This window comes from Rhineura floridana, chromosome 4 (assembly GCF_030035675.1).
Source record: "Rhineura floridana isolate rRhiFlo1 chromosome 4, rRhiFlo1.hap2, whole genome shotgun sequence".
NCBI lineage: Eukaryota > Metazoa > Chordata > Lepidosauria > Squamata > Rhineuridae > Rhineura > Rhineura floridana.
Genome location: NC_084483.1, coordinates 163,094,133 through 163,121,621, shown reverse-complemented (window position 1 = coordinate 163,121,621; position 27,489 = coordinate 163,094,133). Strand labels below are relative to the sequence as shown.

At 41.1% G+C, this 27,489-nt stretch overlaps 1 protein-coding gene across 6 annotated transcripts in view; it reads right to left on the bottom strand.

Annotated features, from left to right (window-relative positions):
- The window catches only part of CDC42BPA (CDC42 binding protein kinase alpha), a 320,075-nt gene that overhangs the window by 78,390 nt on the left and 214,196 nt on the right, over window positions 1–27,489 (bottom strand). For all 6 annotated transcript variants that reach the window (XM_061625008.1, XM_061625007.1, XM_061625002.1 and 3 more), the window contains exons 16-18: window positions 13,651–13,756; window positions 11,892–12,016; window positions 1,473–1,578 (exon numbers count right to left, since the gene is read on the bottom strand). In XM_061625008.1, the coding sequence (XP_061480992.1) occupies window positions 1,473–1,578; window positions 11,892–12,016; window positions 13,651–13,756 (337 nt within the window). The remainder of the gene's footprint in view (window positions 1–1,472; window positions 1,579–11,891; window positions 12,017–13,650; window positions 13,757–27,489) is intronic.

Sequence of the window (27,489 nt, the reverse complement as noted above, 5' to 3'; positions counted from 1 at the left end):
GCCACCAAGTGACCTAATGGGGGTGTGTGACGGGGCTTATGTGGGTGTACCTAATGGGGGGTGTGACGGGGCTTATCTGGGTGCACCTAATGGGGGGTGTGACGGGGCTTATCTGGGTGCAGGATAATAAAGGTGGGAATGCTTCTTTATGGAAAACAATGCATTTAAACATAGAGGAGAGTGTCATATACAGCTGTGTTGCAATTGCGCATTTGCTCTGTTGTGGTCCAGCTCCTACTTTTAAAAAGCGTTACTGTTCTCCTTTATCATGAATGGGGGTGGGCATCTACCCTCCGCCCTGGGTGCCCTTCCCTTCCCTTTCGGCCCTCCTTGCCCTTTTTGGGTGGCATCCTGAGCTGGAGCTTAGCCAGGTCAATCCCTTTCAACTGAAGACCCCCCCACGGCCTATGCTCCATTGCCAAAGCAAGAGGGAGGGAGTGCCTCCCCAGAAATAAGGAGTGGTCAGCTTGGGGGTCCCTAAAGGGGGACCAGCACCCTCACAGCCCAGCCGGACAGTGCCCTCTCCTAACCCCGCACACCCCGGCCACCTACAGATAGGCCCCCTTATCCAGCCCCAGCGATCCAGGCTGCCTGGGCCAACAAGTGCCTACTTGGGGGGGGGGTGATGGGGCTGGAACCCAATTCCTTTACTATGGGGTGAGTAAGGGGCAATAACCTTCCCACCCTCCCACAGGGATCCCCCTGTAGCTATCCTACAAAGAAAGCAGCCACAGGGCCACGTTGCCCGAGTAGCGCCGCTGCCGCTAGGCCTTGCCGCCACTGTGGTCAGTCGCTGCTGCTGTCGTCTGCGCCGCGCCACAGGCTCTGCTGATGCCTCCTGCCGCTGCTGGAGGGACTCCCATGGCCGAGGGCTCCCTGCTGCCAAACTGCTGAGCCAGGGGCCTCGCCGCCGCACCGCACTGCCCTGAGAACGAGCCCTAGGAAGCCACGTGCACTGGCGAGCGAGCCGCTGCCGCCAGGGCCTGGCCGCGTAGGCTTCGATGCCGCCGCCAAGCTCCGCTATGCCCAGCCTTGCCGCCGCTGCCTCCCTGTCTCCCGAGGGGGCGTGGGGGGGGGCGATCACCGCCGAGCACCTGGCCTGGCCTCAGAAAAGCCTCCAGAGGCCCACGTGCGAAGGCAAAGGAGCCGCGCCGCGCCGCTGAAGCCGAAGCTCTGTCGCCGCCAAAATTCAAAGGAGGGCGGGAGGCTGGTGGAGTGGCCTTAAATGGCCTTCAGACGCCCCGCCTCTTTCTGCGTGTCACGCCGGTGTGCCGCATACACACACATACACACCCCTGATGGCGGCCTGTGCTTCGGCAGCGGCCGCAAGCTCGCCCCTTTGCCTGGCAGTACCAGGCACGGAACGGGAATCCAGTACCTCTGAACTGGTGTAGGAAGTTGATATAACTTATGCTAAGCATTTACTTGATGGCACAGAGGATCTTAGAAACAGACACTTAATAATTGCTTACTGTTGCTCTTGCACCCAAACTGGAGTTCCTCAGGGCCTCTAGTTCTTCAGTCATTTTGGAGGCTAAGGCCTGAAGATAGCCTCGAGCATCCTTTTCATCACTCACCCTAGCCAAACAATGAAATAAGATATAAGAACATTAGTAAAAGCAAAGGCTAAGTTTTTGTTTGACTGAGATAGGTTTTTTAATAGTTCATTCATTCATTTTCAATAATAAATACATACCATCTTACTCAAAAGAACCCCTAACTCCTCCCCTCCCCCAGACATTCACGTTTCCTCAAAGTCATCTTTGTTGGATGTATCTTTTGGAGCCTTAAGATGCTTAGTTTTTCCACAAGTGCAATGGTCCATATGTTTTCATACCAAACCTCCAGTGTCAGGTTCGAGATAGTTAAATTAGAGAGATAATGAGGAGGTTGGAGAAAGCCATAATAACAGCTTTATAAAATTAAATCATATCCATACAACAATAATGCACTATTAACCATGTTGCACACTGGAACAAATAATTTACCAACTTACTTTTTGAATTGGTGACCATGTAAATCCCCATGACAATCCCTCCCAATGTTTTCTTGGGTGATGTCGAACTGAATTCTTACCACTTTTAAAAGTAGGCATCAATGGATATAATTCTCCATGGTCTTGTACAGTTCTCATTCATTTCAGGGACACACAGGTATAAACAGGAAGACAATGCCCTTTGCATATAATGCAATACTACCAATTTCTATCTTATTTAGTATGACCAGTTGTTTTAAATCTGATGAGAGTATTTCATTTGTTTTTATTGTAATTATAATGGGAGGGGGATAGTTCATTTTTTTCCCAGAAAAGCATGAACCTTACTGTTTTAGCAACATGTTCACAGGTCATGAATGCTGAATCAATGAGTTATGATTGCAGGGATCAACTCTGAATTTCCATAGTTGTAATATAGCTGACAAAGCTCAGGAGCTAGATCAGCCTTTCCCAACCTTTGGGTACCCAGATGTTGCTGGACTACAGTTCCCATCATTCCTGACCATGGGCCATGCTGCCTGGGGATGATGAGAGTTGTAGTTCAGCAACATCTGGGGACCCAAAAGTTGGGAAAGGCTGAGCTAGATGCTTAGGATCATAGCCAAGATCACAAACATGCTCCTTTGAACACATGTAACTGTAGCAACATACATATTTATGTATTCTTCACACATGATGGCACACATGCCTCTTCCTGCACGAAGATGATCTCTGTGCAGGAAAAAGTCAGGTGTGAAATAGTTCTTGGGAGGTTTTATTAAGGACCACATTCCACCTGTATCCCTATTTCACCTGGACTGATTATTTTATCACAGAATTGTTTATGAAAGTTAAAGGCCCAAATCTTTCCCCCACACACAAATTATAAAGTGTTGCTTTTAAACAGTACAAGCATGAAACAGGAACTGAGATCTGTGGAAAGACTATTTTTTAACAACCAGCAGATGGCAATACCTTCTAATACACCATTTTAGTTCAGTTGTACTCCTGCAGTTCAGTTGTACTCTTGCAGAAATGGCAGTGCCAGGCTCAGTATGCAAGGAAAATCTTACTACTTTTCTTTGATCATGGATGAAGGAACTGACCTCATATGTATTACTGACACCTTAATGCATTAGCTGGGTGGAGTAGATTTAACTGATGTGGTACATAGCTTCAGCTCAGACAGGGAGGGGAATTGCTGTGCTCCAAAGGGATTCCATTAGCCTCACTTAGAAAGCCTTCCACCTTGGTGTGGGACTAGAGGTCTTGCATCTGGTGCTGGATCAGAGAGACAGATAAGGGATATTGCTGTACTTGCTGCCCAACAGTGGTGTTGAAGGAGCCCAGAATGGTGGTCTTGGGAGATTTCTGACATCTACATAGAGGCTGCCTCTAGTGCTTCTGCTTGGGACTTCATGACCTCCATGGCAACCATGGGGCTGTTTCAAGTAGTCAGCAGCCTGACACAGAGAGCAGGGCATACCCTCATTTTCATTGATGCAGTCTGAATATGGGGGTGAGTGGGTTGCGTAAACCTGTTGTTATGCTCAGACCACTTCCTGATGAGGTTTGGACTTGCAGCATCTACTTCCCCCATAGGGCTGGGGGACACATTTGGTTGGTCTCATGGCTTTCTGAATGCTCTGGGGGGATTTCTAGGCAATAGAGCTGGTGATCCTGTTGAAGACCCTGTCACGGTTTCTATGGAATGGTGAAATGAGGCATGTCATTAACATGTCACTCCTGAGTGCCCTCTTCAATGCTGCAGAGCCCATTCTGGTCTTTGTTCATCCCAGGAATTTGGATGATGAAGCAGACTGGACTACTTTTGGAGCACAAATGCTGGAAAACTCTCTGCTTAGCCAATGGATGCAATAGAGCACGTAAGGCCTACTGCATGCAGGTGACCAAAAAGAAAAAGAAAGAAGAAAGGGAGAAAGTATATTTTGCTGCCTTCATCGTATCCTCAGGTAGCTGTCCAGCTGAGCTTTTTAAGATAGTCAAAGGTTGTTAACACATTCCCTAGTCAATGCAGCTGTGGATCCCTCAGTAAGCCATTGTGACTTTTTCAGTGACCAATTAAGGTAAATCATAATGATGCCCAATACTACGTATGAACTTGTTTTGTAGGATCAGTTTCAGCTGATGTGGTCCAATGATGTGGACAAGATACTTGCAATACTGTGACCAACCACATGCCTTCTTGACTGTTGGCCTTCTTGGCTGATTAAAACCACATGGGGAGTATGATCAGTTGGGTTCAAGGTGTAGTGAATGTTGGCGTGTGTGCGTATAGAGATCATACAAGGAAGAAATCCAAGGGTCGCATAGAGCAGTAAATAAGCCAGGCCAGGCAAGTTTCTTGTAAGAGTCTTTACTAGGCAAAGACATTAGACACAGTTCTCTCTACAGACGACTATTCCCCCACACTGAGACACAGCAAGATGTCCCTTATCTACTTCCCAGCCAGCTGCTGACCTTGGCAAACCTGGCGCTCTGTTCTTCCAGCTTAACCCTTCTGCTTCAGGTTTCACTCTCTCTGCTAAAAACCCTGTCTGTGAGTCTCACAGCATGCTTCACTGACCAACAGCCCCCACCTGAGACTCACAGATTACAAAACTTCATGGTTCTACAATACATTTCTATAACATTAACTTTTCTATACTTATCAGTACATGGTTTGTTTCCTTACAGTTTCTATTTACATTTTCAGTTCAGTTCTTGTTTCTTTATTTCTTTATTCACACAAGTTTCACAATGTTTTGTTCACTTTTATTTGATAACACATTTATATTTCATTCCTCAATACAATACTTCCACATGAGATCCATTGTTTCTTTATCTATTGGCCCTTCTTTTTCCCATTCTACTGGAATTTCATCTGTCTCATCATTTTTATGTGTAACATTAAATGTGAATCTCTGAGGTGGTTGTCCTTTTGTTGTTCTTTTTGATCTCCTAACAGTATCTATTTCCATTTCTTCCTCACTCTCAATTTTACTTGGACCTGCACCTGTGTTTGCACTTGTACCTGGCATTTCTGTATCTTGCATTGCCATGTCTTCACTTCTCAGTCTTTTTACAGTACGTTTGCCACCGTGAATAAGATCAGTCAATGCAGTCCTTAATGGAATTTGCTGTCCAAAAGGAACATCTGCTGCTTCCTGCTTACTTGCACCTTCAAGGATCACTGTTTGACTCTCTCTCCAGGGTTTATCTATCACCTCTATGCTTCTGCTTAACACTAATTGTTGTTTCTCAGGCAACCAAACTCTATAATATGAATTCTGAAATCCCAAAACGCGTCCTGCCTGAGCTCTTTTCTGTTTTGCAACATGTACCCAGCATTTTGCCCCAAAACGCTCTATGTGTTTCACCCTGGGCTTTCTTCCAGTCAACTTCTCATAGGGAGACATGCCTATTGTTCTGTGCATAAGGCGGTTCTGAATGTATGTAGTGTACAGAATACATTCACCCCAATAAGTGTTATTCATATCAGCATCTGCTAGCATGGCTCTCATTGAATCCTGCAATGACCGGTTCCTCCTCTCTGCCGTTCCGTTGGAGGATGGGCTGAAGGGTGCAGTGAGACTCTGTATTATTCCCTTCTTTTCCAAATATGTTTTAAATGAATTACTGGTAAATTCCCCACCTCGATCTGATCTGATATTCGTGATAACAACCCCATATTGTGTCTCTGTTCTCTGTATAAATGCCTTTAATTTCTCTTCTGCTTCACTTTTCTTTTTCAATAAGAATACATGTGTAAATCTGGAGAAATCATCCACAATCACTAAATAAAACCTTGCTCCACCTTTTGAGCACTGGAAAGGTCCAGCCAAATCCACATGTATGAGCTGATAGGGTTCAGTGGTCGTGCTTGCACAGCTCTTATTTACCGGAGTCACAGTCATTTTTGTTTTATAGCATACCTCACATTCATCTACATGCTCACAATGTGTTAATTTCAAATCTTGACTATGCTTAGGGGTGTTTTGTACTTTTTCATAATGTGCGTGTGCCAATTTTCTGTGCCATTCATGTAAACAATTGTCATGTTTATTTTTATTTACTTCTATCCAGGCACACATGGGTTTATCAAGCTTGCACTCAACCATAAACATTTGGTTCTGTAATTTCCCTTGCATACAGATTTCACCATCCTTTCTCACAAAACATCTATCCCCTTCAAATGTAATTTTGCAACCTATTTGAGCCAATTTTCTCACTGATAGAATGTTATATTTTAAACCAGAAACCAATAATACATCTGTTAATATAGTTCCCAAAGTACATAACCTGAGTGTGCCTCTTGCAATTGCGTCCTGAGTCGATCCGTCAGCCAGATAAATCTTCTCCTGTATCGGCTTTGAAGTGTAAAATAAACTAGAGTCTGTGATTAGGCAATTAGACGCTCCGCTGTCGAGAAGCCACTTAGAGTTAATTAGTTTATTGTCCTCTTTAGTAACAAAGTTCCCGCTTGTTCTCTGACTTCCAAAGTCCCTGTTATTTCTCTTCTTTAAACAATGTCTCTGTATATGTCCACGGGACCCACAAAAATAACATATTTTACTCTCTTGCCTGTTTCTTTGATATTGTTGTTGTTGTACAGCTCTGTTTTCTTATTCTCTTGTCTTCTATTCCACTCTTGTTGAAGTTTCTGTTCTACAAAGTCCAAATTTAGATTTCCGTCAGGTAGAGTTTCTAGACTCGAGACCATAACATCCCATTTTTGATCCAATGAAGATAACAGGATATAGACCATCTGAATGTCACTATGATGCACTCCTCTATCTTGCAGCTCAGCATTTAATCTACGAAATTCAGCCAGATGCTCTGTCATAGTCACTTCATCTGTAAAACGCATCTGATAAAGTTTCCGTGCTAAACACAGCCTGCTCCCTGCAGTTTGCTGCACATGAGCGGCTCTTAGCTTTTCCCACATCTGATTAGCTGTCGGCTCATTACTCACCAGCAACAGTTGAGAATCAGACAGCCCCAGAGTAATAAAAGCCTTCGCTTTCTCATCTTTCTTCAACCACGCTGCTGAAGGAGCTGCCGGAGGGGTTTTTTCTACAACATCATTCAAATCTTCTTTAATCAGAACTGCTCTCATTCTCCATTTCCAGCTGGAGTAGTTTACAGCATTCAGCCTCTCCATCGGCATCCCGGATAATAGGTTTACAGCCATGTTGCCCACTCTTACTTGCCTCTTTCTCGCACTTTCGTTTCTCTCTGCAACAACTTCACGTCAACGACTCTCGAACCCGTTACCTTGTATGATAAGCTGGGCCCATAACCCCTGTTGGCGTGTGTGCGTATAGAGATCATACAAGGAAGAAATCCAAGGGTCGCATAGAGCAGTAAATAAGCCAGGCCAGGCAAGTTTCTTGTAAGAGTCTTTACTAGGCAAAGACATTAGACACAGTTCTCTCTACAGACGACTATTCCCCCACACTGAGACACAGCAAGATGTCCCTTATCTACTTCCCAGCCAGCTGCTGACCTTGGCAAACCTGGCGCTCTGTTCTTCCAGCTTAACCCTTCTGCTTCAGGTTTCACTCTCTCTGCTAAAAACCCTGTCTGTGAGTCTCACAGCATGCTTCACTGACCAACAGTGAATGCATCAGTATGGGAGGGAGGGAGGGGGACTTGCTGCCCTTAACAAGGCAGTAGTGCAATCACTTCTGAAAAAGCTCACTCTGGATTTAGACAACTACTGCTGGGTCACTAATGTCCCTTTTGGGGCAAGTGAGTGGATTGTGGTGTTGGGGCTGCAGGCATTCTTCGACGATACTGATTATTTAACCCATTTCAGTCTGGGTTCAGAGCTGGTATTGGGACAGACATGGCTTTGTTTGCCCTAATAAATGACCTTTACTGAGGGAGAGACAGGGGGAGTGCAGTCCTGTTACTTCTAGTTGATCTCTTGGCAGCTTTTGAAACCATCAACTATGGTATCCTCCTGGATCAGCTCTATGAGATGGGAACTGGAGGCACTGTACTTCAGAGGTTCCAATCTTGTCTTCAGGGCTGGTTTCAGAGAATAGCATTGAAGGTGTCCCTGCTGGTTTCCTGACACTTGAGCTTTGGGATCCACAGGGTACTGTTTTGTCTTCATGTTATTTAACATCTATATGAAGCCTCTGGAAGTGGTCATTAGAAGATTTGGAGGGAAGTGTCATCATTATGCTGATGACACCCACTCTTGTTTCTCTGCAACATCTGAATCAGGTGTGGCTGTGCAAGCCCAGAACCAGTGTCTAGATGCAGTGTTGGTTTGGAAGAAGGCCAATAAACTGGTAAAACAGAAGCCATGTGGATGAGTGAGTAATTTGTCCAGGATATAGATCAATTACTATTCTGGATTGGGTTATACTTGCTCTGAAGGAACAGGCACATAGTCTGAGTACACTCCTTGATCCAGCATTGCCTCTTGAGTGCTTTCAGTGACTTTCAGTGGCCTCAGTGACTTAAGAATGCTTTCTACCAGGTTTGGCACGTACGGCAACTATGATAATTCCTGGACAGGGACAACTTAATCATGGTGGTGCATGCACTATTAACTTATACACTGGATTATTACAATGCACTCTATATGGGACTGTCCTTATGTTTGGTCCAGAAGCTGCAGCTATTATTTTTATTTAATAAATTTATATCCTGCCTGTCCTCCCAAAAGGAGCCCCAGGTAGCAAACAACAAGTGATAAAACAATAAAAACCTCTGTCTTAAATTTTAAAAAACAAACAATTCCAATATAGATGCAGACTGGAAAAGATTTCTGCTTAAAAGGCTGTTGGAAGACAAAGGTCTTTAGCAGGCACCAAAAAAACCCAGAGATGCTACCTGTAATATTTAAGGGGAGGGAATTCCAAAGTGTCAGTGCAGCAACACTGAAGGTCTGCTTCCTATGTTGTGTGGAACAGATCTCCTGATAAGATGGTATCTACAGGATGCCCTTACCTGCAGAGTGCAGTAATAGACTGAGGATATAAGGGGTGAGACAATCTTTCAGGTATCCTGGTACCAAGCTGCATAAGGCTGTATACACCAAAACCAGCACCTTGAATTTAGCTCAGTAGCTAACTGGCAGCCAGTTCAATTCTTCAACAGCGGAGTAACATGTTGGTGATATTCTGCTCCAGTGAGGAGTCGAGCCACATTTTGTACTAGCTGTAGCTTTTGAACCAACCTCAAGGGCAGTCCCACATAGAGCACACTGCACTAATCCAGCTTGGAGGTTACTAGTGCATGGACGGCAGTGGTCAAGCTATGTGACAGTGGTCAGCTAGTGCAGAATGTGGCAGCATGGTTGGTAGATGGTGCTCGCTTCCACCTACACATAACACCATAAAACTGGATAAAAAACTAAATCAGTATACCCATTGAACTTAAATTACTGAAGTCCATTGATTTCCATAGGACTGCTCTATGTATGACTTAGTTGAATATCACCCAAGGTGTTGAGGGTTAGCTAATATGATTGCATTACAAGTGAGTGCATTTGCATTCACCATAATTGTTCTCTTTCTTATTACCCAGTAAGATGTTTAGAACCAGCTGCATTAACCTTATAATGCTCATTAAGTACTGATGAGCAGTTTGAATAAAACTAGTTTGTCAGTTTAAGTGTCTGGCTTGCAGGAAGCAGTCTCTACAAAGAATGGGGTGGGGTGGGGAATAATTACAAATTATAACACTGTCTTTCTTTATTTATTAAATCTCTATCCTGCCCTGGCTCCTTTGGGAGGAAGGTCAGGACACAAATTTAATCAATCAATACTATTTTATAATTTGGAATGATTTTTCCTCCAATGCTTTGTTTTACCAAGAGATCAGAAATACTGAAAATGTTCTAATTAACAGTGCAGTGAAAAAAGGGAAGAGCTGGAAAATAAGAAAACTTTAAGTACAAAATTTGAAGAGTATAAATATCGAAAAGAACCAAACAATTTCACATTACACAGTCTGAATAAAGAAGAAATTTTTCAAAGTAAAACTGATGTTTAAAAGCACTTTGGATTTTGTCACTAGGATTCATCAGGTAGGGCCTAATGCTTCAGCAGAAATAAATCAAAGTTCAATTGTTTATTTGCAGAACAGCCCAAATAAGTTGGACATATACAAACTTATCAACATGCTTATCAACACCAATGCAAATTAATAATGATCTCTGAACATTTTCAGCATTACTATTCTTTAATCTTTTGCCAATTAGCTTAATTTATCTTGCTTTTCCTTATCCAAATTAGCTCTTATTAATCTCAAAACAACAGCACTGATTGATACTGACAGAGATACAGAAAGAAGTAAATACATTATAATAATAAGTAAATAGACATGCTCCCAACCGTCCATAGTGGGGGGAATACCTTTGTTTTAAGGTTTTTAATATTGTGTGTTCATGCTTTAGTGTATTTGTTTTCCTTTTTGTAAGGCACTTTGATAAATTACTGATAGAAAGCTGGGATTAACACTGCCAGACCTATTTCACTTGTCCTGTTTACAGACATATTCCAGGCTGCCACTGAAAAGCCTCATCTCTCACTATAAGGCTGCATCAAGTGTTAACCTTGGGTTATTCCCCTTCAAACTCACCTACATTGGAATGGTGACCATTTCTATGAGGCAGGCATGAGTTCTGACAGGCCCACATGATCCATACTCCAGACTTTTCTAATAATCAAGGTATGTTGGGCTATACGTGTGTTGAGATTTGCCTTTTTGCATCTTAATTTAATTTCCAGAGACTGAGTAAGTTAGTGAGATTCTATGTTTTAAATATATATAAATATATTTACTTCTCTGGTTTTTTTCTACAAGACAGAACTCTGTTTATTACAAAGGACTTTAAAAGAAGCACTATAAATTCAGCTTTGATTATTCCTTGCTTCTGTAAAATCAGGCCTTCAGAAAAAATGGACCTTGATTCTTTGAATTATGTACATTTATGAAATGAACTACACTGCTTGGATCACATCCAGTGTTTCAGAGCTCAACACACATTGACTAACTAAAAAGCCTAAGCTATGCCTAAATATGGACAGTAAAGTTATACTGGATGTGAAAACACTGTCTAGCTACCAAGACTTCCCTAAAAAGACTATGTTTATCCATTTTTACTTTTAATACAAAATTAAATTATACAGCTGCTATGAAAGCAGATAAAAAGGACACAAATATTTTTAAAATGATACTGCCACAAGTCACTAACATTAATCACTTGAAATTATCTGTGGTAATGTTTAGGTACAGGCTGTTTTCAGAGTTGCATTTTACAAATGTTCCAAAATAAGAAAATAAATTGCTACAAATCTCCATTAACCGTTTAAACTCATGCCTTTCAGAGCACTGTAAAAACAGAAAAATCAAGATTTGTCAGTTTGACAGAAGGGATATTAGAAACAATTACTGGAAAATCACTTTTAATTTTGTAGCAATTTCCAGAGTAGTTTCTTGATGCATCTAATTATAAAAGTCCACAAAAGCGTATACTATAAGATATTTGTTAGTCTTTAAGGTGCCACAAGACTCTTCATTGTTTTTGCATTTTGTGTTATGAATTTCAGTTTTAGGATCCCAATAAAGGATTATATTTCAGTTTTCAGTTTACAACTGTTGTTTAAAAAAAACCCCAAACCTGAACTTTTTATTCTACCATATATGAAGCTACTTAAGATAGTGAAAATTAATACAAGATAAAACTAATTCTCTTAGCTGTTACTGGTATTTGAAGATCCACTAACTATACCCAATGATGGTTTATGCTCCTGAAAGAGAGTCAAAATTTTTCTGAAGCTTGGAAACCAGAGCACTAGGGGACTGAAGTATTAAATTCTGTTTGTGCAAAATGTAATGCATCTTGTTGTATGAGGCATAGTGACAGACAGGATTAGAAGAAGGTTCTTACCACTGGATGATCTCTGTGATCTGCGCTTCCCAGTGTGCTACAGATTCTTTTTTGTCAGCAAGATCTCTCATCTCTTCTTCCAGTTGACGGTTACTCATGCTTAGTCTCTCATACGTGCCTGTAAGCTGAATACATTTTAAAGAGAAGGTTAATCTTTTCAGAGGTTTGATCTTTGCTTGGTGACCCAATCATCTATTTATTTAGAGATGAAATATGTCTGCATACTTTTATACATTCCTTTTAAAGAGGTAAACCTATTCCTACTATCAGCTAATGAGAATAGGGAGCACAGATTCCCTCATCAATTTCAAATAAATTCAGTACCATCTAGGCCATTCAAGAATTTTGTATGAATTCTATATTATTATTATGCCTCCATAGTGAATGGACAGATAACTTGTGGCCCTGCAAATGATATTGGACTCCAGCCAGAATGGCCAACAGTAGGGAAGATGGGAGTTGCGGAGGCCAGATTAGCCATCTCTGCCATAGTGTATTCCTGTTTTCTGCAGTGTAAACTCTCATGAGGCATTACTTACATGAAAGAGACATGGAAGGAGCCGTGGGGCCACATTTTCAGCCTCCTTCCCTTCTCTTCCTGTCTTTGTTCTCAGTTAGTTCATAACGGCTCCCTAAATACAAGCTGTATAGCTGCTTATGTATGCCTTTACCTCTCTGTAGTAACAAACCTTCAGTTTATTCTTTCAACTACCACTCTTAATAGACCAGTTACTTCTGCATTCCATTGCATCTACCCAAAAACCTCATAAACCCTCTAACACATATGTGTAATGCCTGAAGAGGGCTATAGTGATCATTTCATTCCAGCTAAGGCTTTTTCAATATACGTGTCCTTTCCAATTCCTAATGTTCCTTCTATCAAAATAGTCAAAGTTCAAGGACAGTTTTGCTTTTCTTCTCTTTGCTTTCCAATAACACATGGAATGCTCACTTAATAAATTTTATTTTATTCTGATCCCTCTTTGATTGACCCTTTAACAATATTTTTGAAGCATGTCTTAATAAACTTATGATTCTATGCTCTTCACATGTGTATGTATTTAATTCTATTTTAATTTTTGGTGGTATGTTCAATTACACTCCATTTAACATAAAGCAGTATATTACAAAGGAATTGGCTTGGTTATTTGAAATATATTTTTGAAGAAATCTACTATTTTTCACAACAATTTAGGGGGATGTTCTGTTCTGGCTGATTTATTTATTTTCAGTTCCTTTACTCTTGGTCAAATTCTTAGGAATCATGGTCTTCTTCACAGGAGCCTTCACTGGATTGCAGTCCCTTCTGGGAAACAAAGAAGCCCTTCCATTTGTGGGCACAACTCAGGATCTAACTTGAGTCTTGTGGCTTCTTAAAAGTCTAACATATTTATTATGGCAAAAGCTTTCATGGACCAGAGCCCACTTCATCAGATGCATGAGATTACCACTTCATGCATCTGATGAAGGAGGCATTAGTTTGTATCTCTAATTAACTTTGCATTGCATCTTACAAGACACAAATTACTCTTTGGTTCCTGAAGTAATCAACCTATCTGCATTATTCAACAATTTTGTGGAATCTAATTGGAACTGAATTATAGAGATGTCATCTAATCTGAACTCCCATCATGAGAATAAAATTAATTAGATTTGAAACAGTATTGAAAGTTTTTCATATTTCCCCAGTTGTATCCCCTTAATATGTTCCATTACCAACACTCTGCACTTTTGCTTGATATTTTAGCATAGCACCCACCTTATCAAGCTCAGCAGAAAGCTTTTTGTTCTCTTCTGTCAACAGAATCTTCTCCCGTTCATATTTCTGTTTGAATTCTGTTTCAAACTCCTCTCTTTCACTTTGGCTAAAGTATAATGTACAATGCAATATACCATCAGCTTATGTAGAAAACAGTTCAAATATATGCTTCAAAAGAAATCTTGCTGAACATTAAAAATTGGCATGTACAATACCTAAAAGAATATTACACAGTAATCTGCACATCCATTGAAACTGGAATAACATGATTATCTGCTTAGCCTTAGGGCAATGAGACAATGTGCTCTGTGTTAGCTTTATACAAATTAACCTCTCTTTAATGTGGAATACCAGAGTCCCAGTTAGCAGGCTTTTGTCATTGTAATGTATAAATACTTAGTGTTGACCTCTTAAGCTTATGAATTGTCAGAATACAACATACTGGGTGAAACCAGTGAAAGTTAAGCATACCTAAATTTCTTTGAAATCTATATAACAAGTCTACAGTTAAAAGTTTCATCAATTTTGAAGAAATGAAGCAGGACTGGAGTTCTCTGGATGACACCCAATCCTGCTTTAATGCTATGAGACAGTGTCCACGAATCCCAAACAGTTGCAGTTAAGAGTAAACTTCCTGATTCAATATGCTTATTCATTTTTACAACCCTCTGCAATTCTGAAGCCTAGCCAGTTAAAAGAAATAGTTGCCATATATGGTGCGTAGATCTGCAAAACTTCCATGCATGAAGATTCTCATTAGGTTAATAAAATGGTCCCAATTGCAACAGAACCTATCGTCTGAAAACATCCACATGCCAATTAACCAGATACAAGGTTAAGTCAAACAAATTTTAACCATCAGTACCAGTAATAAATGTACAGTCACCAGATTGGGAAATTCCACAAATAAAAAAGAGATTATTTTTCCAGGAGATGTATCACTCCCTAAAGTCCTGTTCTGGCTAAATGGTGGAGAGGAGCAACACGAGAGAGCAAAGAGGGGATACCTCTATAAAGAATTGGAAAGCAGTTCCCAAACTGGGGCACAGAACAGATCCGTAAATGGAAGTTCACAGAGGGGAACTTTTCTCTCCCCTCCATCTCCTAGAAAGCCTCTCCAGGTTGCTGAAGGACCCTTCCCCAAATGCTGTGGAATAGGGCACAGAAGAATGAAGCTTTTCAGGGGAAAAGGGGGGGGAATGACGAGGGGATGGGAAACTTAGAAAGGTGCTTATACCAAGTCAGACCACTGGTTCAATTAGCTCAGTATGGTCTACACTGACCAGCAGTGGCTCTCCAGAATTTCAGGCAAAATGCCTTCACAGTGCTACATGAGACCTTTGCACGTAAACCACGTACTTGAATTTAACTGCAAACTGAATAATTCTCAAGGTGACCAAGAGCAGCAGACAGCGGGATCCCCAATTTCAAATCTTGATCTTGTTTATTTGTTCTGTTTGATTTATTTCAAAGCATTCCTGCTTTTCTATGTGGTATTCTTTTTTATTACTCTACATTTATTGTAGTGCACCATATAAAATATAAGCAAACAAAAAAGCACCATATAATAAAAAATAGCAATAAAAACACATAGTAGCAGTAGCAGATCAGAGACAATTATAAAAGGCAGCAGTCATCAGAGGTTCAAAGCATGCTGAAATCAAGAGGCCATAAATGCCCATTATAAAGCAAGTAAAGAAGGAACATGGTGGATCTCCCCAGGGAAAACACTACAGAAAGGCCCCATCTCTTGTGCTTGTCCACCATTTCTTTAACATCTGGCTAGTCTTAATTGTGGTAGATTCCATTGTGGATGTAACACTTGACCAGATCTGAGTGCAATGCATCAAGGGAGAGGGACTGCTCAATCTTACAGTCTGTTCTTAATCTCTTCACCAGAAGAATACTGCATCACACTGGCCTGGTTCGCACATCATGCTAAGTCAACCATGGCTTAGTGTGAACGACCAAATATGGAGAGGAGCCTGTAGTCACTTTGCTCCTTTCAACTTGCCTTGCTACTGTACTTTATTGAGCTAAGCTATGGTTTAGCTCAGGGATCATCAACTCATCATCTGAAGGTGCAAGGGCACCCTCAAAGACCTTCTGTGATGCCCCCTGAGGTAGTCCAGAATCTGAGCTTTCATTTTTTAAAAAGCAAGTCTCTAGACCTCCCAGATATCAAAATGGGGAGATACTCTTCTCAGTGATTTATGTGAAATGAGCCAGCCCAGCTGCTCCTACCTATCAATATTATTAGCCAATGAGTGAAGTCAGAGCTGTGATTGATAAGTGAGTTGTTTAGACACCAGACAATAGGAATTCCTTGGGTTCTAAAGAGGTGCTGTTTTGCCCTCCCGTTTAGTGCACTTTTCCTGTTTCTGTTTTTTCTTCTAGTCCTTTAATTCTCCATAGTTCGCCTTTCCTTTTTCCCTAGCAACCATGATGAATCTTTCCTGTGTCGGGTTCGCCTGAGAGTGGGTAATGTCTAGAAGTTATTTTTTGCAAATATTCCTACACAGTAAGTGTGGGTGAATGTTAAAGAATCTCCCTCCTCCTAAAGGTAAATGTGAAAACTTTGCAAAGGGGCTTAGGCACATATCTTGCTGGAGCTAAAGAATCCAGATTCATTAAGAATTCACTGTATATACACTCACGAGTGTGGCTGTATATTATAGTCAGCATGGATTTTTCGCATTCTGCAATATTAAACTGAAAATTCTGATCCTTCCCATAAGCTCGCTTCAAAACAAAACCTTACAAAACTTATAGTCCTGAACGCTTGCTTAACAACCCTCTCAATTTTCATGGTGATACACAAAACAGTCAGAGAGAATCGAGAGTTCAAAGTGTAAAAAGAGAGGGAAAACAGACCTCTTTCGGACTTTTTTCTGTCAGTGTTCTCATAATCTATTAAAAATTAAAAATCAGCCATGTTCAGAGTACCCGTAATCCTATTATTGACCTTGCCCCATATGCTGACCTTCATCTTCTGCAGTTTAGAAGATAAAAAAATGCCTGGCTGATTTTTAATTAATTTAAGAAATTTTGCCTTGAACTCAATGATAATGTTGGGCATTCTCAGTAAGAACCAACTGTCAGTGTTCTAAAACCTAGACTCACAGCTGCTGGGTCTGCCTAAACAAGGGGCCACACCCACACCAGACTTTGATTTCACGTGAGTCAGTCATGGCTTCCCCCAGAGAATCCTGAGAAGTGTAGTTTGTGAAGGGTGCCCAGAGGAGACTCATTTTCCCCTGACAGAGCTCCAGTGGCCAGAGTGGTTTAACAGTCAGCCACTCTGACTGAAGCTCTATGAGGGGAACAGGGCATCTCCTAGCAACTCTAAGCACCCATCACTAACTACACTTCCCAGCATTCTTTGGGAGAAGCCATGACTGCCTAAAGTGAAATAAAGGTCTGGTGTGGATGTGGCCAGGGACCGCTTTGGTTTAAATTTGGGTGGGAGACTACATGTGCCTGCTGTAGAATAAAAAGGTGGGGGAAACCCTGAAAAAGAATGATACTGTTCCCAGTGTTTTCCTTTTGGAAAGGAAAGGGGCTTCCACTCTGCCCAGTGCCCACCAACCCAAACTCCTCCCCTCCCCCTCCTGCCCTCCTCCTCCCCCTCCTCCCCTCCTCCTCCCCTCCTCCTCCCCTCCTCCTCCCCCGTCCCACGCCCAGGTCAGTTTCATCTATCCTAAGAATGATTACACAGGAGTAAATCCCACTGAACTCAAAAAGCATGCAAATTATCTAACTTGCCCTCCCCTCCTCCTCCTCCCACCTATCCCCTCCCTCTTGCCCCTTCCCTCTCCTTTCCTTCACCCCTCCCTTATCCCCTTCCAATCCCCTCCTTCTCCTTCCCCATGGTCAGTTTTATTTACCATAGGACTATGACCTGGGAGTCATCATTATGTGCCTTCAAGTCGATTACTACTTACGTTGACCCTATGAATCAGCGACCTCCAAGAGCATCTGTCATGAACCACCCTGTTCAGATCTTGTAAGTTCAGGTGTGTGGCTTCCTTTATGAAATCAATCTATCTCTTGTTTGGCCTTCCTCTTTTTCTACTCCCTTCTGTTTTCCCCAGCATTATTCTCTTTTCTAGTGAATCATGTCATCTCATTATGAGTCCAAAGTATGATAACCTCAGCTTGGACATCTGGCATTTCTCATTCCCTATATGGTAAAAGCCTTTGTTGTAGAATTTTGAGCATTATTTTACTTGCATGGGATATTAAGGCAATAGTTCGATAATACTGCATTCCCTAGGATCCCCTTTCTTTGGAATTGGGATGTATGTTGAACGCTTCTAGTCTGTGGGCCATTGTGTCATGGCCCTGTCAGAGGACTCCTCAGATGAGGACGACTCGGGAGTAACAGCAGCAGACCCAGGAGCAGCAGGAGACACGGAGGAGCCTCCTGAGAATCCAGCTCCTTCTGCCCCTCAGCTGCAGAGCACCCCAGGGACAGCAGAGGCCCTGCAGCCAGACACAGACAGTGAACAGGATACTCCCCCCTCACCTGCAGAACGTAGACAGCAGAAGGTCAGGCAGAAGAGAGGCAGGCCTGTCTCCTTAAGGCCCAAACGCTGAGGGCTCACACCTGCTGTCCATCCTGCTCTTTATAAGGCACACCTTGGCTGCAGCTTGTTGCTGACTGCAACGTCAGGCGTGGCTTTGTGTAGACCTAGTTTCCCTGCAGCATCTCTTTGACTGACCTCCTTGGCAATTGATCCTGGACCTCCACTGACCTCGCTTCTGGACTTCTGACTCGGCAAGTACGCTTTGGATAGGCCTGGCAGATTTACAACCCGACTGCTGGCTAAGGACTTTCCTTCCCTGCCAAAGACCCAGGAATTTCCAGCCCCCCCTGACACTGCTGCTGCAGTGTACAGCTGACACATTGTTTAGTTTTCCATATTTGCTGACAGATTTTTGTCAAAATTTGGACAGATTCCGTCTCAGTAGCTTGTGGCAACTCTATTGGTTTGCCATCTCTTCCCGGTGATTTGTTTCTTCCAAGTATTTTAAGAGCCGCTTTCATCTCACATTCTAACATTTCTGGTTCTTCATCATACGGTTCCTCCATGAATGAATCTGTCATCCTTGCATCTCTTTTATAGAGTTCTTCAGTGTACTGCTTCCATCTTCCTTTCATTTCATCTTGGTCAGTCAGTGTGTTTCCCTGTTGATTATTCAACATCCCTACTTGTGGTTTAAATTTCCCTTTCATTTCTCTAATCTTTTGGAATAGGGCTCTTGTTGTACCCTTTTTGTTGTCCTCTTCTATTTTTATACAATAACTATTGTAATAGCGAACCAGTGTGGTGTAGTGGTTAAGGTGTTGGACTATAACCTGGGAGACCAGTGTTTGAATCCCCACATAGCCATGAAGCTCACTGGGGGACCTTGGGCCAGTCACTACCTCTCAGCCTCATGAAAACTCTATTCATAGGGTTACCCTAAGTCAAAATCGACTTGAAGGCAGTACATTTACATATTGTAATAGCTGCCTTTGTGCCTAATGTACTAGTTGCTGTATTGTTGCATTAGGGTTTTAACCGTGTTTCTATCTCCTTTTGCTTTCCGTCTCTCTTTAACCTTTTTAAGAGTTTGTTTAGTCATCCATTGAGGCCTTTCTCTCTTTTTAACTAGAGGTATTTTTTTTTTTGCACTCTTCCCTGATGTCTCTGACTTCACTCCATGGTTCTTCTGGTTCTCTGTCAACTAAGTTTAAAGCCTCAAATCTGTTCCTTATTGGAACTTTATATTCTTCTGGGACGTTTATTTAAATTGTATTTTGGCATTATGATTGCTTTGTTGTTCTTCTTTAGCTTTACTCTGATTTTAGATATTACCACTTCATGATCTGTACCACAGTTTGCTCCTGGTCTTGTTTTTGCAGAAAATATGGAACTTCTCTATCTTCTGCTACCAATTATATAATCAGTTTTATTTTATTTATTTATTTATTTTTATTTATTCTTGGATTTATTAGTCGCCCATCTGGCTGGTTACCCAGCCACTCTGGGCGACGTACAAAACAGAATAATACATTAGACATTAAGCATACCATAAGCATTAAAATATTAAAACATACAGTAAAAGTTTCAACCCATCCCAAAAGCCTGCCTGAAGAGCCAGGCCTTTAAAGTCCGGCGGAAGCTCATCATAGAAGGGGCATGTCGGAGATCATTTGGGAGGGAGTTCCATAGGGTGGGGGCCAATATTGAGAAAGCCCTCTCTCTGGTCCTCACCAGCCTAGCTGATTTAACTGGTGGGATCGAGAGAAGGTCTTGAGAGGCTGATTCCTGTATTCCTGTATTGACCATTTGGTGATGTCTATGTGTACAGTAGTCTTTTCAGTTGCTCAAAAAATGTGTTTGCAAGAAACAAATTATTGGCTTCACAGAATTCAGTAAGTCTTTCTCTTGCTTCATTTCTACCTCCTAAACCACATTTCCCCACAATTCCTAGTTCTTCTCTGTTCCCTACTTTTCAATCAATCTATAAATATATTTATTTCGGTCATAGACCAGCAAAGTTCCCTACTTTTTCATTCCAGTCCCCCATGATTATCAGCATATCTTGTTTTGGTGTGTGATCAATTTCTTCCTGTACTTCTGCATAAAATCTCTCCAATTCCTCTTCTTCTGTGTTTGCCATTGGAGCATAGACTTGGATGATGGTTATGTTAATAGGTTTTTTGTTTAATCTCATTGATATCACTCCTTCAGACCTTGAGTTGTAGCTCCTAATTGCTTCTGCTACATCTCACTTTTAAAGCAACCCCATTTCTTCTTAATTTTTCATTTCCTGCATAAAATATTTTGTAGTTGTCTGATTGAAAATGTCCCATTTTAATTCATCCACATCAAGTATTGTAATGTTGATATGTTCCATTTCTTGCTTGACAATTTCTAACTTTCCCTGGTTCATGCTTCTCACATTCCATGTTCCTATTGTGTGCGTCGTACAACTCCAGACTCTCCTTTTGCATCTGTGCGCATCAGCCTCTGGGCTTCCTTTCGGCTGTGACCCAGCTGCGTCATTAGTCACAGCGCTACTCGTCCTTTTTTCTTCCCCAGTAGCTTGGTGAGTGCCTTCTGACCTTGTGACATCAATCCTTGGGAAAATTCTGAAGCAGATTATAAAGCAGTCTGTAAAAGCACCTTAAACAATGCAGTGATTACTAGAAGCCATCATGGATTTGTCAAGAACATATCCTGCCAGACTGATCTTATCTCATTTTTTGATTGGGTAAACCTCCCAGGTAGACTGTGGGAATGCTGTGGACATAATATACCTTCAGCAAAGTTTTGACAAAGTACCCCATGATATTCTGACTAGCTAAATTTGGGCTGGATGGAACAACTATCAGGTGGATCCACAGAATGCTTATCAATGGTTCCTTCTAAAACTGGGATAGGTAATGAGTGGGGTGCCGCAGGGCTCAGTCCTGGGCCCAGTGCTCTTCAACATTTGATTAATGACTTGGAGGTGCAGGGAATGCTTATCAGATATGCAGATTATGCTATTTTAGGCTGCATTAACAGACGTATAGTTTCCAAATCACACGAAGTACTAGTTCCTCTCTATTTGGCACTGACTAGCCCTCATCTTGAGTACTGTGTCCAGTACTTTTAGTAGGATGCAGACAAACTGGAACAGGTTCAGAGGATGGCAGGAAGGATGATCAGGAAACTGGAAACAAAGCTGTATGAGGAGAGTTTGAAAGAAATGGGCATGTTTAGCCTGGAGAAGAGAGGACTGAGGGGAGATATGAAAGCACTCTTTAAATACTTGAAAGGTTGTGACACAGAGGACAGCCAGGATCTCTTCTTGATTATTCCAGAGTAAACGACATGGAATAATGGGCTCAAGTTACAGGCAGCTAGATTACCAGTCCAAAGTGGTTGGCAACCCTGGTTTAAATTAGTTTATTGTCCGAATTTGGGATTGTGGTTTAGGTCTCTCAAGCCATTGGTTTGTCTTACGGTTTACAGCTCATGGTTTCTCTGAAGAGAGGTAAACTATGAGCTGGGGTTCAGACAACACACTAAGCCAAAGCACAGTTTAGATCAGCAAAGCGTCACACTAAAAAAAATCCTCAATCTCTCTAGGATTGCTTGGGTTAGTGCACTGGCTTAGTGTTACATATGAATGAGGGCTACGTCTGCACAATGTCTTTGGGACAGAATTTAGTAAATAATTCTTACTGTTCTGCAAGGCTACATACAAATGTTTATCAGTCATCATTTGAGCCGTTATAATGATACTTAGTAAGAGTATTTCTGGTTTTAATTTCCTATTTCTAATTTGAAATTCATTTATTCTTTCCATCAGACTTTGAAATATAGCACAACAATATCAGACCCAGCTCTGAATTTGTGTGTTGCTAGGCATCATTTGAAACATAACACTTCATTCTAACAATGTAGCATATTAATCATGGCTGTTTAAACTCTAATTCTGTAATCCAACACCACCCATCCTTCATCCCAACTAACAGATTCCATGCATATGATGAACAATCTGGGAGAAAGCCAAAAAAGATTAAAGCATGACCTGTCAGGGGAATGGATAATGGGTCTCACAGCTATGTGGGAGACATGGGTTTAAGGCTAACTTCTCAGACAACAGATCAAGACTCTTTAATTAAGCATTCGGTTACATTTTTGTCTTAGTTTATATATGCTTAGTAGTTTTTGTGCTTCTAGAATTGGTGGTTTCATTCACAGCCTGTCTAGAAGTAGCTTTTAATTTGCATTTAATGCAATATGAGACAATGGGGAAAATCCAATATGAAGCTTTTATGTTAAACCACATTGGTGGTAGCCTTAGAAATCTGTGTTGAGAGCCTCAGCTGAGCCTGCAGTGAGCAGCTCTCCTAAAAGAAACAAAACTGGTAAAGAACGGAGCACAGGGAAAATCCAGAGGTAGTTCAGAACTAAGCAATGCAAACTAGTCAAATCAGTGAAATCAAGACCCTTTCTCTTTCTAGTCTATTCTCATCTGTCCATACACTTCAGTTGCCTATTGGCTCAAAAACTGTAGAAACCATGAAGCAGAAACTACAGCAGTTAAGCCATTTCAGACTGCAATCCTGTGCACACTGGCTTCAGTGGGCCTTACTTGTGAGTAAACATCCATAGCATTAGTCTCCGAGTATCACAAAAACCAATGGGAATTAAAGCTTGTATACTGGATTGCACCCATGTATATATACTAGGCTGATATTTTGTAAAAATGATGGAAGAAAAGTTCTACTTTTAGATACCTTTATGAGATGTGGTATGCTCAGGTACATTTGCCTGAACACACGAACTCTGCATCCATGGACAGAAGAAAGGGTGTGAGAATGCAAACCTGACTGCCAATGTCCCCATACATGTCGCCACATACACTTAGAATCAGTCCCCAGCCTCTGTGTTGAGTGGGAAAGGTTTGCAGGGAGCTCCTACATAAAGTAGGGTCCTTGATCACAAAAGGCATTCTGTGCCTCCTGTTCATGCATACTGCACTTGCATGTGCCTGAACACATCTATGGTGCCACCATTTAAAGAATTTTTCACAGTGGAAGGAAAATACAGATGATGTTCTTTTGCAACTTTGAAATAACCACCTTTAAAATAATTCCTATCACATATCTAAACAATACTGCATAAAACTGATCAGTATTCCCCTTGCAATATTTTTGGTTTTAAAGAAGTACTAAAACTGTTCTAGGCACTCCTCTGAAATATCAGATGTCGGCATGCACTATATCATGAGAAACAGCCCTTTGTTTTGGGTTTTTAAATGAAGGGTAAGCTAAACAGGGAAACTAATATAAAAAGTAGCATAAACTCAAAATACGATAATGTGTACACATCTGCACAGATTCAGATACAAACTTCACTTGCCAACGTTTTAATGTCTCCCACTGTGAGTATGAAAAATAATACTTTGTTCCCTTTTAAGAGATTTTCAAATCAATATGAAAGAAAAAGTCTAAATAACTTGCTTGGTTCCTAGCAAACCCACAGAATAAGATAAAATAAGAGCACTCCTGCTTGGTGTTGAGGCCTTCAACTTGCTTGTCAGGACATTTTAGGCATATTGTTTTGTTTCATATTTCTCACAATTATACTTTTTGGTAATTTTATCTTACATGTTTCCTGACTACTTTTATTTATATTGCTCAATGTAATTTTCAACAAAACAAAACAAAAACATGCAATTATAAAATCACAATAGTACTTTTAAAGCAGAATTAAACTAGCAAAACAAGACTGCATCAGCAGAAACCACTTCATAACGATTCAGAGTATGTAGTGCAACATCCTTTAAAGTTAAAGGCATCTCAGAGATTAAGAAAAAATTAAAGTATTGTCAGTAGCTAGGCTGGTGCAAGCCACTCTATCATTGATGCTTGGTACATCTAAGGGACTGGTGTATTAAACCAATGCAGGTGTTGATTATCTATGTGCAGTGGGATAGTGGAATCAAGCTGAACCCCCTACCCTCAAGGCTACCTGACTTCTGCAAGCTAGAAGTCATAATCGAAAGTAGTTCATGTGCATGTAATGCAACATGTATCGCCCTAATCTAGATTCCTTCAAACTGGGAGGATAACATCTGCACAGGCCAACTCTATGCACACTGGCGTCTATTTGAACATGACCTCATATCTCAAGGGCAAGGTCAGTGAGAACATTCTCAATCTCCCACTGAAGGTAGAGACTGTTTGCACAGGGCTTAAGTGAGCAATGAATAGTTACTGTTGCCAATAATTCCTTCAGCTTCTTTTCCAGAAATGTGTGCTATATACGGTGGCATAAATACATGGCATAAAAATTATAGAATCATAGAATAGTAGAGTTGGAAGGGGCCTATAAAGCCATCAAGTCCAACCCCCTGCTCAATGCAGGAACCCAAATCAAAGCATTCTCGACAGATGGCTGTCCAGCTGCCTCTTGAATGCCTCCAGTGTTGGAGAGCCCACTACCTCTCCAGGTAATTGATTGCATTTTCATATGGCTCTAACAGTTAGGAAGTTTTTCTTGATGTTCAGTCAAAATCTGACTTCCTGCAGCTTGAGCCCATTATTCCATGTCCTGCACTCTGGGACGATCGAAAAGAAATCCCAGCCCTCCTCTGCGTGGCAACCTTTCATGTACTTGAAAAGTGCTATCATATCTCCCCTCAGTCTCATATTATTTATTTGCTTGGAAATGCCCTACATAACTCATTAATGGCTTTGCCACTAGTGGACAAGTAATACAGTTAATAAAACCATTCTATCACATCAAAATACAATGTTGACAATTGTTTATTTTATGGCTTTCATATTTTTAATACTGAAGCATGTAGTTGCTTCCAACTAAGACCCAGGGATGCTTCATCTATTCTTCAGTACTATTATCTAATATTCCATTACTAAAACCATTCATATTTGTTTAAGAAATACAAACTAGCTGCAGAATGATTTGCCTGTTAATACAATGTTGTTTTATTAAGTAGTACTTGCTTTAATGAAGGAGCAGCCATTTCACATTGGTAGTAATAGCTTGTCTTAGATTCAAACTAATGAGTGCCAAGTATCTTACCATAGCCAAGTATCTTACCCAAGGCACCTGTTTTGACTTTCGAGGTCTAATCCCTTGTGAGAATGTTAAGGCTATTATAGAAAAATCCTAACTAGGGGGATGATTTGCACATGGAGCAGAAATTTTCTTAAATGAGGAACACCAACCCATGACCTTTGATGTTTTGGGGAAAGGCTTACATTTTGAAGGAAAGGGCATGTCTTAAAACAAGGATAGGGGATCTGTGGCCCTCCAGGTGTTGCTGGAATCCAACTCTCAGCAGCCACAGCTAGCATGGCCTATAGTCATGTCAGGGATTGATGGGAGTTGTAGTCCAACAGCATCTAGAGAGGGTGACAAGTTTCCATCCTGGCCATAGATCGTATCAGGTTATCCAAAACAGAATACAGCACAAAACACACATACACAACATTAAAATCACTTATCTGATCTTTTATAGTTTTCTCCATCTGGATGGAAAACTAGGAACTGCAACTGCACTTTGCACAAGGCAACTCAGGAATACTATATTCTGAATACTTTCCCAGTAAGTATTTCAGAATCCTAGGTACATATAAATATCTAGAAAGCCAATCACAAGTATCTAACCATTCCTTGCTACATGTGGAAGTAGAAAAGTAGAGGCCCTCAAATGGTGGAGCCAAAAATTTCAGTTCACAACTGCACCATATTGGCACAACCATAGCTATGAAATGACAGAAGCAACCTGCGTAACAAAGGAGAGGGCTGGCAGATGAAACAGAGACAGTTGTGTGACTGTTAACGTGGCCTCACTTAGTTCTTAATAGCAAGCTACAGTCTTGTTACAAATTGGCAAGTTATAGCCAGATCTGTAGGATTAAGGGCTCAGCTGATGTTTTTGGGAACCCCTTTTTCAAATGCCTCCCCAAAAACAGTCCAAGTAAGAAAACATTTCAAATGAAGTCTAGGTGTTGTTGCTGTTATTGTTAGAAACAAAGAAATATTTTCTTGAGACACTGCAGCTGTAAGATATTGGGCTGGCATTTCATAAAATGAAAAGATGATTCTCAAGAATCTCCTGGATATTATGCTGAAAAGCAATATTTTATTGGCGTTAAATCTCTTCACCATTCCTAGGAACGGAATTGCAAACTGTGCCAAATGGGTGGGAAGCTTACTATGTTACTAGCACCTTGGAATCTCTAATTATTATTATTATTATTATTATTATTATTATTATTATTATTATTATTTATTACATTTGTATACCGCCGCATAGCCGAAGCTCTCTGGGCGGTTTACAACAATAAAGAAGATTACACAGCAGTGCATCCTATCTTCCTGAAGAAGGAGCGGCCATCTTGCAAATTCCTTATTTTTACACACACAAAAGGGTAAACTCTGAATTCCTGCTTACCAGTGCTATTCTAACACAATCTTTTTACTATGTCCTGAGAGAAAATGACACACATAAAATTGTAGCTTATCATTATATTTAGTTTTCTGCTTGGATACTGCACAAATCTTTGTCTTTGCCTTTCTGATCAAGTATGGGCTACATCTTTGAAAACTCTGGTACCACATGATCTACTCCCAGTAAGGCACTTGAAATTTTTATGAGTCAATGAATAAATTGTTACAATCAACTTGTCTTTCACTGATAAATACCACTGAGCGACATTCTCAGTGCCACTTCTTTCCATCACTGGAGACAGAGAAAAAAACAAATCATCCTGTTGGGCCAGATAAAGAAAGCTTGAGCCTAGAGTTGATTGATGGCGAACATTAGCACTGGATGAAGTCTGGGACAGAACAGCTTCAAGACACCTTAAGTGACTGTTCTTGTGCTAGCAGACATAAACATTACCTGAATTCTCTGACATATTAATTCCTCATGTCAAACACAAACAATGAACTCAGGGTGGAGGAAGAACTTGTGATACAAAACAAGGAAACGGATTTAAAGCTCTGGAACCTCGTAGTGATTTCACAATTCTCACAGTATGAATTGGATCACTCAAAGGGGCAAGATGCACAGTCTTTACTGGCGTCTCATTCTAATGTGTTTTTGTTGATTGGACAAAGAAGTGAAGTGCTGCTTACCTCCTCATCCCCACCCATTTTCTCAAGTGACCTTTTATGCTTCGCTTTCTGGAGCAGTTTCTGCTGTAGGTCAATGGGTAATCGTATACTAAATTATGCAGTTTTTTTACTTTCTCACGTTTCCCTTATTCAACTGTCTTATAAAGCAAGCTCTGTATCATTCCAGTGGGTTATGATA